Here is a 15941-nt window from a genome sequence, read left to right as displayed (position 1 = left end):
GTCCCTTTTTAATTGGATTATTTAGTTTTTTTATGTTGAGTTGGTGTTGGATATTAACCTTTATCTAACATATCATTTACAAATATCTTCTCCCATTTAGTAGATTGGCTTTTTGTTTTCTTTTTTTTTCTTTTTTTTTATTTTTTATAAACATATATTTTTATCCCCAGGGGTACAGGTCTGTGAATCACCAGGTTTACACACTTCACAGCACTCACCAAATCACATACCCTCCCCAATGTCCATAATCCCACCCCCTTCTCCCAAACCCCCTCCCCCCCGGCAACCCTCAGTTTGTTTTGTGAGATTAAGAGTCACTTATGGTTTGTCTCCCTCCCAATCCCATCTTGTTTCATTTATTCTTCTACCCACTTAAGCCTCCATGTTCTTGATGGTTTCCTTCACTGTGCACTTTTTATTTTGGTGTGGTCCCAGTAGTTTCATTTTGCTTTTGTTTCTCTTGCCAAAAGAGACATATCTTGAAAAATGTTTCTACAGATGATGTCAAAGAGACTGCTGCCTATTTTTTCTTCTAGGAATTTTATGGTTTCAGGTCTGGCATTTAGGTCTTTCATCCATTTGAGTTTATTTTTGTGTATGGTCTAAGAAAGTGGTCCAGTTTTATTCTTTTGCCTGTAACTATCCAGCTTTATTAGCACTATTCATTGAAGAGACTATCTTTTTTCCATTGCATATTCTTGTCTCCTTTGTTGTGGATAATTGACCATAAATGCGTGGGTTTATTTTTGGGTTTTCTCTTCTGTTCTGTTGATGTAAGTGTCCATTTTTGTGCCAGTACCATACTGTTTTGATTACTGTAGCTTTTAGTATATCTTGACATCTGCGATCATGATATCTCCAGTTTTGTTATTCTTGTTCTGGATTGGTTGGGCTATTTGGGGTCTTTTGTGGTTCCATAGAAATTTTAGGATTATTTGTTCTGGTTCTGTGAAAAATTATCTTTTGTATTTTGGTAGGGATTGCATTAAATCTGTAGGTTTCTCTGGATAGTATGGACATTTTAACAATACACTTAACAATTTGACAATACTGTATGCAGGTGTGGTGTGATGCTGGTGGGTTTATATAAATTATCTATTTTAATTATCTCTCTTAATTTTAATAGATTTCCAGTGGAGTCTTCAAGGTGTTCTATGTATACTATCATGTCATCTGAAAATAATGACAGTTTTACTTCTTTCTTACCAATTTGGATATGTTTTATTTCTTTCTCATCAGATTGCTGTGACCAGAACTTCCAGGACTACATTGAATAAAAGGAATGATAGTGGACATCCTTGTCTTGTTCCTGGTCTTAGAGAAAGAGCTCTCCGTTTTCACCAGTGAGTATGTTAGCTGTGGGCTTGCCATATATGACCTTTAGTATGTTGAGGTATGTTCCCTCTAAACCTACTTTTTGAGAGTTTTTATCATTAATGGATGTCAAATTTTGTCAAATTCTTTTTCTGCATCTATTGAGATGATCATTTTTATCTTTCATTTTATTAATGTGGCATATCATGTTGATTGATTTGTGAATATTGAACCATTCTTACATCCTTGGAATAAATCCCACTAGATCATGGTGAATGATCCTTTTAATGTGTTGGTGGATGTGGTTTGCTAATATTTTGTTGAGGATTTTTGCATCTGTTTTCATCAGAGATGGCTTGTACTTTTCTTCTTATGTGTTGCCTTAGTTTTTTGGTATCAGAGTAAGGCTGGCCTTATAGAATGTATTTGGAAGCTCTCCTTCCTCTTCTATTTTTTGAACTAGTTTGAGGAGAATAAGTATTAACTCTTCTTTAATAGTTTGGTGGGATTCATCTGTGAATCTGTCTGGTCCTGGACTTCTGTTTATTGGAATTTTCTGATTACTGGTTCCATTTTGTTAGTAATAGTCTGTTCAGATTTTGTTAGCTCCTAATTTAGTTTTGGAAGATCGTCAATTTCTAGGAATTTACCTATTTCTGCTAGGTTGCTCAATTTGTTGTCATATAATTTTTTGTAGTGGTCTTTTATAATTCTTTGTGTTTCTGTGGTGTCAGTTCTCTCCTTTCTCTTTGGATTTTATCTATTTTGGTTCTTTTTCTTGATGAGTCCAGCCAAAAATTTACTAATTTTGTTTATCTTTTCAAAGAATCAGGAGAACTAACAATTGTTTTTGAAGACTCAGAGTAGCAGAAATCCCAGTGGTTAAGAACATGGGGTTTGGGGTGAGAGGACTAGCTTTGAATCTTACCACCTGCTGACTTGGAAATCTGGTAACTTAACATCTCTTAGCTACAGCTTTCCCATCTACGGGAAATTTTTAACTATGCTAAAAACAACATTACCTGATGGAGTTATTGACAATATGTTAAAATACTTATGAAGTATTCGTTAAAGGTTGGCTTTTGTTATTACATGCTAGGATGTTCCATGAATTACCTCATCATTTAATTCTCTATAATGATCCGAGGAGGCAAATATCATTAGCCCCTTTTATATATAAGAAAGCTGAGATTCCTAAGAGCTAAGTAGTCCCAGAAGTCACAGCCCAAGGGTGACAAAGGCAGAATTTGACCTAGCTGGTTTGATGGCAGAGCCCATGTTCATTTCCTCATCATGCTGCTGCTTCTTCGTTTCACAGACCAGCCAACAGAACTGAGAGAGTGAGAGCCTTGCCCAGGGTAGTGCAGGTAGAAGGTAGAAACTGGTCTTTCTCCAAGGCCATGTTCTTCCTGTTACCCCATGCTGTATCCTCAGAGGTTAAAGAGCTTGCCCAGGTCACACAGAGTGAGGTGGACCAGCCACAAGCTTGCCCGGCTCCAAGCCTGAGCTTCTTCCCACAACATCATTGCTGCTACTGCAGGGTTAGAGCATGGTCAGCCCACTGAGCAAAGATTGTAGGAAGACTGTCTGTTATCTCCAGTATTACCATAATTTTGGAGAGCTAGGCAGCCTCTGTTTTGACGAATGGCATAATTATCACCCTAGCGTAGGAGAAAGGGTGCTTCACATCTCATACTAGTTATTCCATGAGTCACTAGTCGTGATGAATGATGACACCCAGGTTGAAACCCAAGACAAGGAGCCTTGGGGAAAGCAATGTTCATCTTTAACACTGGTTTTCAAACTTGGGTCCCAGGACTCTTGTACATTCTAGTATACCATGGAGGACTCCAAAGAGCCTTTGTTTAAGTGGGCTGCATCTACTGATACTGATACTGATTCAAAATCTGAACAGAAATTTTAGCAATATGTATTTATTGATCTATAGATAGATACATATTTAGCAATATATACCTATTTTTTTAAAAAGATTTTATTTATTTATTTGACAGACAGAGATCACAAGCAGGCAGAGAGGCAGGCAGAGAGAGAGGGGTAAGCAGGCTCCCCACGGAGCAGAGAGCCTGATGCGGGGCTTGATCCCAGGACTCTAGAATCATGACCTGAGCTGAAGGCAGAGGCCCCAACCCACTGAGCCACCCAGGTGCCCCAATATATATCTATTTTGATTTTAATATCAAACTCATTACATGTTACAATATATGCCGTAATTTTATTTGAAAACAGATATCCTTGAAAAATAGTGAAAAGTATGTAATTAATCTACATGTTTGCAACTGTGTTTTATGTTTGAGTTAGTAGAATGCAGTTCGAGTCTCATTTCTGCTTCTTCCTTCAATCTGTTGCTTTATGTTGTTTTGATTGAGAGGTCTTTGAAGAAAATCAGCCTCTTAGATGTATATAGTTGAAAATATTACACAGTTGAGGGGAATTTTAACAGTCTTTTCAGATCACTGTGGGTATTCTTTTTTGATACTACGCCACAACTTTGACAAGTGGTAATTTTTTAAAATGTTAGTTATAATATGGAATCTGAAATCATGTCAGTGAATTTTTTTGCACCCTCTTACATTAAAGTCCACTGGTCTCTGTGTATTTTGAATGGATCTGGCACTACTACATGATTTTTGTAACACCGGGCATTGGAAATTTGGAAAATAATGGTTCACTATGCATATCTTAACAATGTTAACACATTTTACTCTCCAACATACATTAGTCAAATTTGTTAATATCAAATATCAGTGATCTCATCAAGCTCAGGGGGTATGTTTTCCAAAATTTAGATTTTTGTTTGAAACCTCAAAAATTTTTATCATTGATAACAAATGCTATTATTTGGTTTCCTTGAAGCAATGGGCTTCCTGTTCATTTTTGAGACAATGCCTGCCAAATAAGTAAGCCTGAATAACGATAACTTGGCAGCTATTTTGTTGAGAAAAAACAATGTTCAAGGGAAAAAAATTGGTTAATTGCTTTTCCTTAAGACAAGCATCAGACTTCAGGATAACAGAAGTTCATAGTGCATTCTTCCCCATTTTGTCACATCGAATATTTAAATAACTTGTATTCTAAGATTGAGGCATTTTTCTCAGAGATTCAAATTTACTAACATTCATGATTTTTATTGTTGCAAGAGGGACTCTCTTAAGTCAGACTTAACTTCTTTCCTGTTTGATACACTGCCAGTGTATCATTTTTGTATTGATACAAACTGATACACTGTTTGATATCACTGTCTTGATTTATACTAAGACCACAGTATTTTTATCTGCCATAACTTTTGCACCATCAGTGAAAATATTAATACTGTGGAAATGGCAAATGTCTTAGTGTTATTATGATATTCTTGTGAACCCACTGAGCCCCTCTGAAAAGATCTTGGGGACTCCCTGGAATCTGCAGACCACTGTTTAAGAAACGCTGATCTATAAAATGATGTTGGTATGTAATACCAGTGCTCCTGTCCCTCCAAAAGCTTCAGCACTCGGCTCACAAACTTCCTCTCTATTCCAATTCCTTCCATCACCCTGGAAACCCTGTCAGCCCCATAAATGAGTTATTCAACACTTGCCCCTCAGTCACTCCTTTTCCTCATCTCCATGGACCTTTTTCCTCACTCCACTATCTTCTGTGGTCAATCCTGGTCCTTCTCACTCTCTGAAACAGCTTCTTCTCCAAATCACTAGTCCATGAGTCATCTGTGAATGGTTATTTGGGGGTTCTTCTCCTTCTGTATTAGATGCTCAAGGATTCTCAGTTCACTTTCATTTGAACTTCTTTGGAACTTTTACTCTTGTGACACCTAAGCTTTCTGTCAATAATATCCCCTCCTATTTTAATTTCCCTTTATAACTAGTTTTGAGTCCATGATCTATCATTTTAAAATCATAATTATGTCCTAAATGTCCGGACTCTACTGCTCCTTTAATCATGCCTACCTCTAAAACCCAATCCTGAACTAATCCAACTCTCCCTCTTGATCTGGTTAACGCCTAGGTATCGTTCAATGTCATCCTAAAGTTCATTTCTCTAGGGAAATATTTTTCCTCCCCTCATCTGGTTTAATGAGTCTCTGCACATTTTCTCAACACTTAATGATCACCTTTGTAATATTTGTCTCATTTTTGTCTTCATCAGATTGTAAGCTCTATGAAGGCAGAGACTGTCTGTATGTTTGTTTACTGTTCCTATCAGGGTGCCAGACCCAATGAAAGTGTTCAGCGAATATTTAGGAAAGGGGAAATAAAAAAGAATGAAAGGAGGGGACCGGGAGGGTGAGGGACAAAAAGGGGAGAGAGGAGGGAAGGGGGAGAGAGGGAGAGGAAGGAAGGAAAGAAAGAAAAGAAGAGAAAGAATGAGACCAAGTTACAGGAAATAGAGTGACATTGTTTAGAGACTTACTTGAACCTAATCTAGGGTTAGAAGCTAATTAATGAATCCTGATAACTAGACATTCAAATGGCTCAAGATTCTGTCTATGTGTCATTTTTCTGATAGACCATCCTAAGAATAAAAGTTTGAAGTATGGGGACATGGAGAAAGACAGGGTTCTAATCATCAAAAGAAGGATAGAAGATACATGGTGAAGGTTTGGGAACAGAAAATGACTCCAGGATTAGTTTTGCATCTCACTATGGAATTGTCAAGATAATGTCAGTGTAAGCCCACAGAGACTGCATTATGATGTCAAAGTGGAAGGAAACAGTATTAATGGAAGGAAGCAGAAGCCTAGACAGAGCAGGGCTGTGTTGCTGTAGTTTTTAAAAGCTTTGTGACATGATGTCTAGACAGAAGCACACATAGTAATGCTATCACTGAAGCAAGAGTACAGAAAGTATGCAAGGACCATTCATTAAGTCATTATAGGGCTCCAACCTTTTAGCCAATATCAATATGTGCAGTATTTTCTCATATCATTCCAATGAATCTTTAAATGGAGTTTATTTTTTGCTTATTATAAAAGTAATACATTCTCTTTAAAGAGAACATAAAAGAAAAAAATGCCTCCGACCCTCCCACGATTAATATTTTGTTATATTTCCTTCTGCTCCATTTTCATAATATAATTGAGGTCATACTGAGTATTACATTTTACATCCTGATTTTCCACTTAATACCATAGCAGAAATGTAAAGTATTTATGATGGCTACACATGGTTCCACTCATCTAACAGCAAAAAATTAGATTATTGACCACCCAGTGTTTCCATATTCTAAGTTCCTTCCTGAAGATACTTCCTGTAGAATGGGATGGTTGGGTTGAAGGATACAGGTGATTTTAAGGCTTATGACACTGTGGCCAAATGGCTTTCCAGAAGAATTATATCATATTTTTAGGAAACCATGGATAAATCTGTGATCTAGTAAAGCTCAGCAAATAGTTTTAAAGCATCACCAAAAAATAAAAAAAAATAAAAAAACAAGAAAAGCATCTCCTAACTGCTGAGAATGTACTCATGCAATAACACTGAGAGTCAGGAGGTTTTTTATTATAATTTTTAGTTTACATCTACTTTGTTATGCTACAATGAGCAAGTTTCTTTACCTAACTGGCTTTTAGGTTTTTTTGTTTTGTTTTGTTTTGTTTTTTAATCTATAGAATCACCACAAGTCAATATAGTACTATGGCAGGATTTCTCAAAGTGGTCTCTGGGGAGTGCTCAACCTGGGGTTCGGAAGGAAGAGAAGAAAATATACATGTCAAATTTGGATAAATTGCATACAACATGCTACTCTTAGAAATATAAAATGCAACCTATTAAAGGCCCTGGGAAGTTCTGCATTCTAATTTGCACAACCCAGCATTTCCCCAATTTCTGAATACATCATTTCTTGTTTCATGTAACATCTGTAAGATTGTGTAATGCAATTGAGGGCATACTGATCTAACAAAAGTGGTTTGAATTCCACCAAGCATGTATTACAATCCAGTTTCTGCTATCTACTGAACTTTGATTTCCTTATAAGTGAAAATAGGATACTAATAACTTGTGAGACTGTTTTAAATATGGGCTAAGATCATGAATGTAAAGCCCCAAGCACAAGCCCAATGTACATGTCAATTCCTTCTCAACCGCATACATGCTCATCAAAACTCTCCATCTTTATCAAAATGGTATTGAATGTCTACACTGGATAGGGCTGTGAACTAGTGACATGCTACCCATCTGGCTTTTTTAAACAGGGTGGCACAGAAGGCAAAGGGCCTAAAACCTGGAGTTGAACATGCAATCTCTGGGTCAAATGCTTGCCCCTGCAAAGTGTCTACCTCGGCAATTGAGATCACATAATAATTAATTGTCTAAAAGGTTAGAAGGCCTAACCCTGATTATTGCCAGAGGATCATCCTATTACGTTGGCTCAGCTTATATTTAAGACTGATTGTCACTAATTATATCATCTTGAAGCAGATCCATTCAGTTATTACATGGAAATTACATCATGAAACTGAGGTATTTTAAGTTGACTTTGAAAGTTGGCTGAGTCTCTGGTGACCTCCATGTTGCTAAATCCGGTGGAAAGTTTTCTGACTTGGTCTTACTTTCCTCTGTTAGCCATTGTTCCCTTCTTGATATTGGCCTGTCTTAGACAGCTTCAGCACCACACTTCCTGCCTCCCTCCTGACCTCTGTGGCCAGTTCTTTTTGAGTTCTCTACGAACTAGAATGCCTCAGGGTGCAGTACTGCCTTTCTTTTCTCTTTCTGCTTCTCTCACTCTTAGGAAGGTGAGAACATTTCCTGGGCTTCCCATGACTTTATGCTAATGCCTCCTCACTTTAGATCTTCAATCTAGACCACTCCATTAAAATTCTGTTTTCTTTATCCAAGTCAGTGCCTCCGAGGCATGGCAAACTTTCAATGGCTCCAAATATCAACTTTTTATTTTCTTCTTCTTCTTTTTTAAATGATTTTATTTATTTATTTGACACAGAGAGAGAGAGATCACAAGTAGGCAGAGAGGCAGGCAGAGGGGGTGGGGGGAAACAGGCTCCCTGCTGAACAGAGAGCCTGATGTGGGGCTCAATCCCAAGACCCTGATATCTTGACCTGAGCCGAAGGTAGAGGCTTAACCCACTGAGCCACCCAGGTGCCCCTTAACTCTTAATTTTCTTCTAACCAGATTCTCTCTCTGTTTTATCCACATCCAAAAGTGGAATCACCGTAACACACAGTTGCTTAAGCCAGATACCTGGCCATGGTCTTTAACTACCTCCTTCCCCTAACCTCTATATCCAATCCTTTGGAAATTTCTGTCATTTTACTTTCAAGATATATGTCAAATATCTTCCCTTCTGTCTCCCTTTACTGCTACAACTCTAATTTAAGGTACCGTTATCTCTCACCCAGATCACTGCCATGGCCTCCTTTGGGACCTCCCACTGCAGCTTCCTCCCATTCTTTGCACAGCCACCAGGATGATTTTTATTTTTTTAAATTAGAGAACAGGTAATCCCTGCCCCCCATTATAAGACCTTCTGGTGTTTTTTGGCTGGCGGGTTGGTTGGTTTTTAGTACACAGATTCTTCATCAGGATCCCAAGGTCCCCTGTGATCTGGTCTCTTGCACATTTTGGACATCCTTTCAGGGAACAATCCCCTACTCTCATGCTGTTCCCATCCTTCAGGGCCAGGAGCATGATGGGCCATTTGCCACTGGAAGGTCTTCACCGAGGCTGATCTCTCCATTCTCCCTTATTCTTCACATGGCCTCTCCTTACTGTCCTACATCCCTCAGCTTAAATCCTACCTCTAGGACAGCCACCCTGTCCTTACATTACTATAATACCCTCTATCAAAAGGCCTTATTAGTTTCCTTCATAGTACTTAACATAGTTTTTTACTGTAATGTTTTGTTTACATGTTTATTGACTCCATCACTACACTGTAAATTCCATGAGGGTAGGAACATTATCTGTCTAGCACCTAGCATACCTAGAGTATGCACTGAATGAATAAATGGACAAACAAATGAATAGATGGATGAAATGAACAAAAGAAAAGTATCTTCTATGTGCTGTGTGCATACAGAATTCCACACAGAACTTCTGGTTCTAGGCACATGCCAGGTTTTCCTGCAGTGGGTTCATAATGCTGTTTCCCCTGCATGCAATAATCACACCTCATTCATCTGGCTGAAACTTCGCAGTTCAGTTAAGCCTCTCTTCCTCTAAGTAGCTTTCTTTGACCTGCCTGCCCTATGTTAACATCATGCCATATACATAGAGTTTCTCATACTTTATTTCCATCTCTACACTGCAGGATCTATAAGGCAGAGGTCACAACTATATTGTTTGCAGGCCAGTGTTAAGTGTGTACTTTGCATATGGTAGGAACTCAGAACAAATGTTGGGTATAAATATATTACCTCATTCACTTTTATATTATTTCATTTAAATAATAGAAGAACCCTGTGGGGTGGGAACTATTACACCCATTTGATAGGTAAGTAAAACAGAGTCATAGGGAGATGAAATAAACTTGCTTAAAGGTATATAGGTAGTAAAATGACAAAGCAAGGATTTATATGAGGGGTGCCTGGGTGACTCAGTGGGGTTAAAGCAAGGATTTATATGAAGGTTGTTGGACACTAAACATATGCACTGTATTAGCATTCCAAGATATGCTATGAAGGATTTTTGACAAAATGGAAAGAGAGTAATAAAAATAATATTTAAAACCTTACCATGTGCCATTTTTGTGCTAAGTACTTAGTATGAATTCTCCTAACTCCTGAGAAGCACTCAGTTAAATATGTATCTCTGTTTTATAGATGAGAAAGTTGAGTCTTAGTTTAACTTGCCCAAATTCTGGAGCCACTAAGTGGTGAAGCCAAGACGTAAACCCAGATTGATCTCCCTCCAAATCCCATACCCGCTGCCACTTGAAGTATAGTTAACGATTAGTTAACCTGAACAAAAGTGTCCACATTCACACGGCTCACTTCTGAGTCACACCCACTACTCTGACTGTTCAAAGTATTTAAAAATGCACATAGCTTGAATACATACTGATTTCCAGTTATCTGGACAACCTTTGAAAATAGTCACATGGCCTTAGCCCAGGGTATTTTGGTAAACACACTCTGATGCCTGGTGAAATAAATAAAACAGAGAAGGATCATGATTTAAACTTCTCAGAGTCCATGACCTCTGTGTCTTATTTAATGAAACAGAGGTCATCCTCCATGTTTGATGTTCTTACTCATGTTTGCATCAGTCCTTCTAAAGGAATTTTGTTCATTCTCCATCAATGGAAATTTTTTGTTGAAAATGTTATATTTGCATTACTTACCAAAATGAAGACTTTTTTGGTCTTTTTTTCTGGTGGGTGAGGGTAGCAGGAATGGTGGAGATAATAGCCACCTGATTGTTCCACTAGGTGGCCAAGGGATTTAGAACCTGTAAGACTGCTTTCTTTCCTCTCTGGCTCTGGTCCTCAATCAGGAGATAATACTTAAAACAACCCTTAGGAGGACATGATGAGGCTTAATTGGCCAGTATTCTTAAGATGCCTGGTAGAGAGGTCTGGTTGTTATGTAATATGCTCCTTCTCTCTCCCTCTGGGGCTCAAGTTTTCTCCTTGCCACACAAGTGGATGGATTAAACCTGATGTTGTCTGTGTCAATCCTAATTCCAAAGGTCTGTGATATAGAAATGATGGAAGCAGCAGACAAGAACATTAGAAGAGTTACTGCACATATATCCACGTATGGAGGGAGACTCATGAACATGATGATAAGTGGAAGACACAAAAGAATACCAAGGAAACTTTTAAAGCTGAAAATCATTACACAGAAATGAAAAAACTCATTGAATGGCTTAACAACAGATTAAATACTGTGGAAGAAAAGATTAGCAAACTTGAAGAAACAGTGACAGAAACTATCCAAAATGGAAGAAAAAGATAAACAGACTGCAGACAACAACAACAAGAGTAGAGCCTCATTGGTTTGTGGGATATCGAGCAGTCTAACCTATCTATGACTCTACTATCAGAAAGAAAAGAGATTATGAGACAGAGAACATATTTAAATTAATAATGGCAAAACTTTTTTACAAATTTGCTGAGAACTATAAACCTATAGAACCATACCAAGGTGCATCATAATCAAATTGCTGGAAATCAGTAATAGAAAATTGTAAAAGCAGTCAATTTTTTAAAAATGACATATTACACAAAGAGAAAAGCAGATTTTTCCTCAGAGACTATGCAAACCGAAGATAATGGAATGACATATTTAAAGTGATGTGATAAAGGCAAAATAAAGACATCTTCAGGTCACTGAAAATGGAGAATTCATCAGCAAAAGTCATTCTGCATTGCAAGAAATGTCAGAGGAAGTTACTCAGTGAGAATAAAAATACCAGAAGCTGTATCATATTATTTGAAAGTAGGCTATGATAAATTATGGATATATATTGTAAATCTAAGAACAATAACAACAGCAACAAGAAAGCAGAATAGTTAATAAATCATTTGGAACTAGAAAAAATATTAAATCTAAAAGATAAAAACCAGAATTAAAGAACAAATGGGACACATAGAAAGCAAATAAAAATGTGATAAGCAAATGCAGAGTTGTCAGTAATTACAATTTATATAAATGGTATAAATACTGTGATTAAAAGACAGTGATTGTTAGATTAGATACTGAAGCAAAATTCATTTATGGGCTATCTACATGAAGCATACCTTAAAGTACGAAGAGTCAGATAAGTCAAAATAAAATAGTAGAAAAAACTCACCATGCAAACAATAATCATAAGAAAGCAAGAATAGTTATACTAATAATAGACTGTAGAACAAAACCAATTGCTATGGATAATGAGAGCCTTTCATAATGATAAGGAGGCAAGTCATCAAGAAGACATAATTATTCTAAATATAGATAGATGATAGGTAGGTAGATAGATAGAGAAACAGAGTTTGAAAACACGTAAAGCATAAACTGCTTCTTTTTGCTTTCAGGAATTGAAAGGAGAAATAGACAAATCCACAAAGATAGCTGGAGACTGCAACATCCCGCACTCAGTAATAAATAGAACAAGAAGATGAAAACTTGAGCAACATTAACCAGCTTGATTTAATGATTGATTTAATTAGCACTACACCCAAAAACACAGAAATACATGCTTTTGAGTGCACACAATATATTCACTAAGAGATCATATATTCTTTATTATAGAACAGTCTCAAGAAATTAGAAGGACTGAAAATTGTTTAACCTTTTTTTTTTTTTTTAAAGATTTTATTTAGTTGTCATAGAGAGAGAAGCGAGAGCGAGCACAGGCAGACAGAGAGGTAGGCAGAGGCAGAGGAAGATGCAGGCTCCCTGCCAAGAAGGAGCCCGATGTGGGACTTGATCCCAGGACCCTGAGATTATGACATGAGCTGAAGGCAGAGGCTTAACCCACTGAACCACCCAGGTGCCCCAATTTTCTTTAATTTTCATACAATCATTTTATACATAAGCTTAAATTTATTTTACAAATAACATGATCAGGCATATATTACATTTTTTTAGAATTAGATTATTTCTTGCCCAGCATTATAATTTAATATTTGGAATTTTTTTAATTATTATTATTTTTTATTATGTTGTGTTAGTCACCGTACAGTACATCACTACTCCTTGATGGAGTGTTCCAAGATTCATTGTTTACATATAACATCTGATGCTCCATGCAATACATGTCCTCCTTAAGTTGTTTAAGCTTTTTAAGGCAACACACATGCTAAAATGTATTATTTATATAAAAGATGTAATGGAGATCTATTGATACTTGAGACTGGATATTACAACTGGTTTTCATCATCATGATTTTATTTTATTTTCTTAAAGATTTATTTACTTATTTATTTGCCAGAGAGAGAGAGCACAAGTTGGGGAGCAGCAGGCAGTGGGGGAAGAAGAAGCAGGCTCCCACTGAGCAAGGAGCCCAGGGTGGGACTCAAACCCAGGACCCTGGGATCATGACGTGAGCTGAAGGCGGACACTTAATTGACTGAGCCACCTAGGTATCCTTCATCACCATTATTTTTAAATGTTTTTCTCAATCCCATATTTCTATTAGGGGTTGATAATAAGCAAATGGTAAAGAAGAGCTCATAAAAATAAAAATGTACCAAAAATTTTAAATTAAAAAAATTTTTAATTTAAGTGTACCATTGAAAACATAAATGTACATCATCTGTTTTTCTCACTGTTAGGTTTCATATAAGATTTTATTTGGAGCAAAAAGTGTGACACTTAAGTTTTGTAAATGTTTGAAAGCACTGACCAAACTTGCTGATCCATGCCGACGGGCACATAATACATTTGTTCTACCTAATTCTTGTCCACCATCTGAGAGAATGGAAAGATCAAAATATGACAATAACAACCACACAACACCGCGGGCAGTAGTTTCCACTGAATGTTTGCAAAGTACCAGGCATTGTCTTAGGTACTTTCATCCATTTGTTTCTCTGAATTTCCTTCCATTTTACAACTCCGAACACTTACGTAACTTGCCTGAGATCACACCGACAGTCAATGCCAGGGCCATAATTCTAACCCAGTAAAATCATTTTATCATGTAATCTTCCATTTTCAAAGCCTGGGTCAGATAAACTGGCATTAGACACATAAGACCTCATGATTTCCTACTTCAGCACTTTGTGAAGTATTTAATTGGTTCTCTTTTGCCTAGACTTCAAATTTGCCTCTTCACTGGTCTGTCTTCTTTGATAAGTTCATCAAACATCAAGAAGCTTTGTTCATTTTCAAAAAGGATTACAATGATAAGTTTTATAATTACGAGTATCTCAGCAGAGATTTCCTTTACCACTGTTCTCTTGCCTTTATCTTGTAATTATTAGAGGTGAATTTTCGGATTTTTCAAATGCATATTTGCTTTAAATACAAGTCGCAAATGAACTGCTTGTAAAAAATGCCTTTCCCCCTCCTGATCTGTTACATAAAGGAAATCTCTCTTGCTCTAGCATTTAAAAGCAATAATGATTCAAAATTAAATCACTCAACAAGAACTTGAATAAAATAGCTCAACTTAAAATCTTCAGTGTTTGGGAGACAAGGACTGCTTTCAAACTACACCAAAGCTAAAATAAGGGGCTGTTTAAGCACCATTAACATATTTGATGTTAAGATATAAAAACCTGAAGCCAGGCTGGACAATTTAAGGAAATGAAATGAGCAAAATTGCAAAGTACCTATGAAAATATCACTTCCATTCATTACCCTACAGCAAAAGGTAAACTCATTTTAAGAATGAAATGACCCAGCATCTCTATAGTCTCTCGCCTTTCGCAAAATGATGTTATTAACATTACCTAATTGTATCTCCCCTCAAACACTATGAGATGGGAATTTTCATGATTCACAAACGGATGAGTAGAGGTTAGCTGTCTGACATTACTCAAGAGAATTATTATTTATTAAACCAAGTATACTTTATATCTGGGAACTTATTTCATATTCATCAGCTCTTATAGATGAGACATTATTTTTCTCATTTTCAGCTAGGGAACCAGAAGCTCAAAGAGATTAACTGGTGCCCTCCAGATTGCCCAACTATCGAGTATTAGATCTCAGATTAGATTAGACTGAGTGATTTGTATCTAGGTCCATCGGACTCCAAGGACATGCTCTTTTCACTGCCCTGCACTTCTTCACTGGATTGGTAATAATATGAAAGACATCACATTCTATCCTAAAATCACCTGTTGCAAACATGAAAGTGTCTTAGCGCCCCACTCGGTGATCCCTAGGTACAAATCTTGCAGAATTATGACCAACTCACCGGTTCACCTTCTCCTGAATGGTTACCCCAGGCTGACAAGTCATCAAAGACAAGATGAAGAAAGCAGCAGCAAACATTTCATCCACCCTATGTTACTTAGAACGAATAAAATTATTCAGAGAGCAGGAGTCAAAGATGTCTTCAGACTGGGACCAGTAAGATCAATGTAATGTTTGGAACCAACAGAACTCGCTCAATTCTCATTGAGATGTGGTTAATTAGTGACTAGGGTATTGATTAGCCAAACACCCTAAAATCTCAGACACCAAAGGCCACTGTCCTTCAGATCTTTTGAAAAATAATATCCATATGGTTGAGGAAAGGAGGATTTGCAACCAATACCAGTCTAGCAAAGAGATCTTTTTTTCAGAATGAGGCAAAGCCAAATTAAGAGAGAGTCGCAGAATTATTCGATCTTTCTGAGTGACTCTTGGAACTACTAAAGTCAGATCAATTTGCTTTTTAAGACTGAAACAAGGCTAACACTGGTCTATCAGCTTGGTCATAAACAGCTGCCCAAATGTAGAAAATGCTAATAGTTACATAAAGTTTCTACAATGTGTTGCCAAACATCGGGAGCCTGAGAGCTGTTGTAAATGAATGGACTTTCTGCTTTTCATCCAGATATTAGATATGAAAACCCAGCATATTTGTGTCTTGAGGGGACCAGATGTCTTCCATAGACATCTCCAGAAACATTCTTTAGAATTACGGTGACAGCTACACAGCTGCACCAATGATCTCATACCTACACACATTCTCTTACTCTTCCAGACATATTCATAAATTAATTAAATAAGTAG

General features: G+C 37.1%; 1 protein-coding gene across 1 annotated transcript in view; it reads right to left on the bottom strand.

Annotated features, from left to right (window-relative positions):
* Window positions 1-15328, bottom strand: part of C8A (complement C8 alpha chain) — a 65177-nt gene extending 49849 nt beyond the window's left edge. The window contains exon 1 of the mRNA XM_004751622.2: window positions 15139-15328. Coding sequence (XP_004751679.1) covers window positions 15139-15215 — 77 coding nt within the window. The 5' untranslated portion in view covers window positions 15216-15328. The remainder of the gene's footprint in view (window positions 1-15138) is intronic.
* Between the last annotated feature and the right edge of the window lie 613 nt (window positions 15329-15941).

Source organism: Mustela putorius, unplaced genomic scaffold (assembly GCF_011764305.1).
Source record: "Mustela putorius furo isolate JIRA1106 unplaced genomic scaffold, ASM1176430v1.1 tig00003853_pilon_pilon_pilon, whole genome shotgun sequence".
Taxonomy (NCBI): Eukaryota; Metazoa; Chordata; class Mammalia; order Carnivora; family Mustelidae; genus Mustela; species Mustela putorius.
This window is presented reverse-complemented; position numbering and strand designations above follow the sequence as displayed.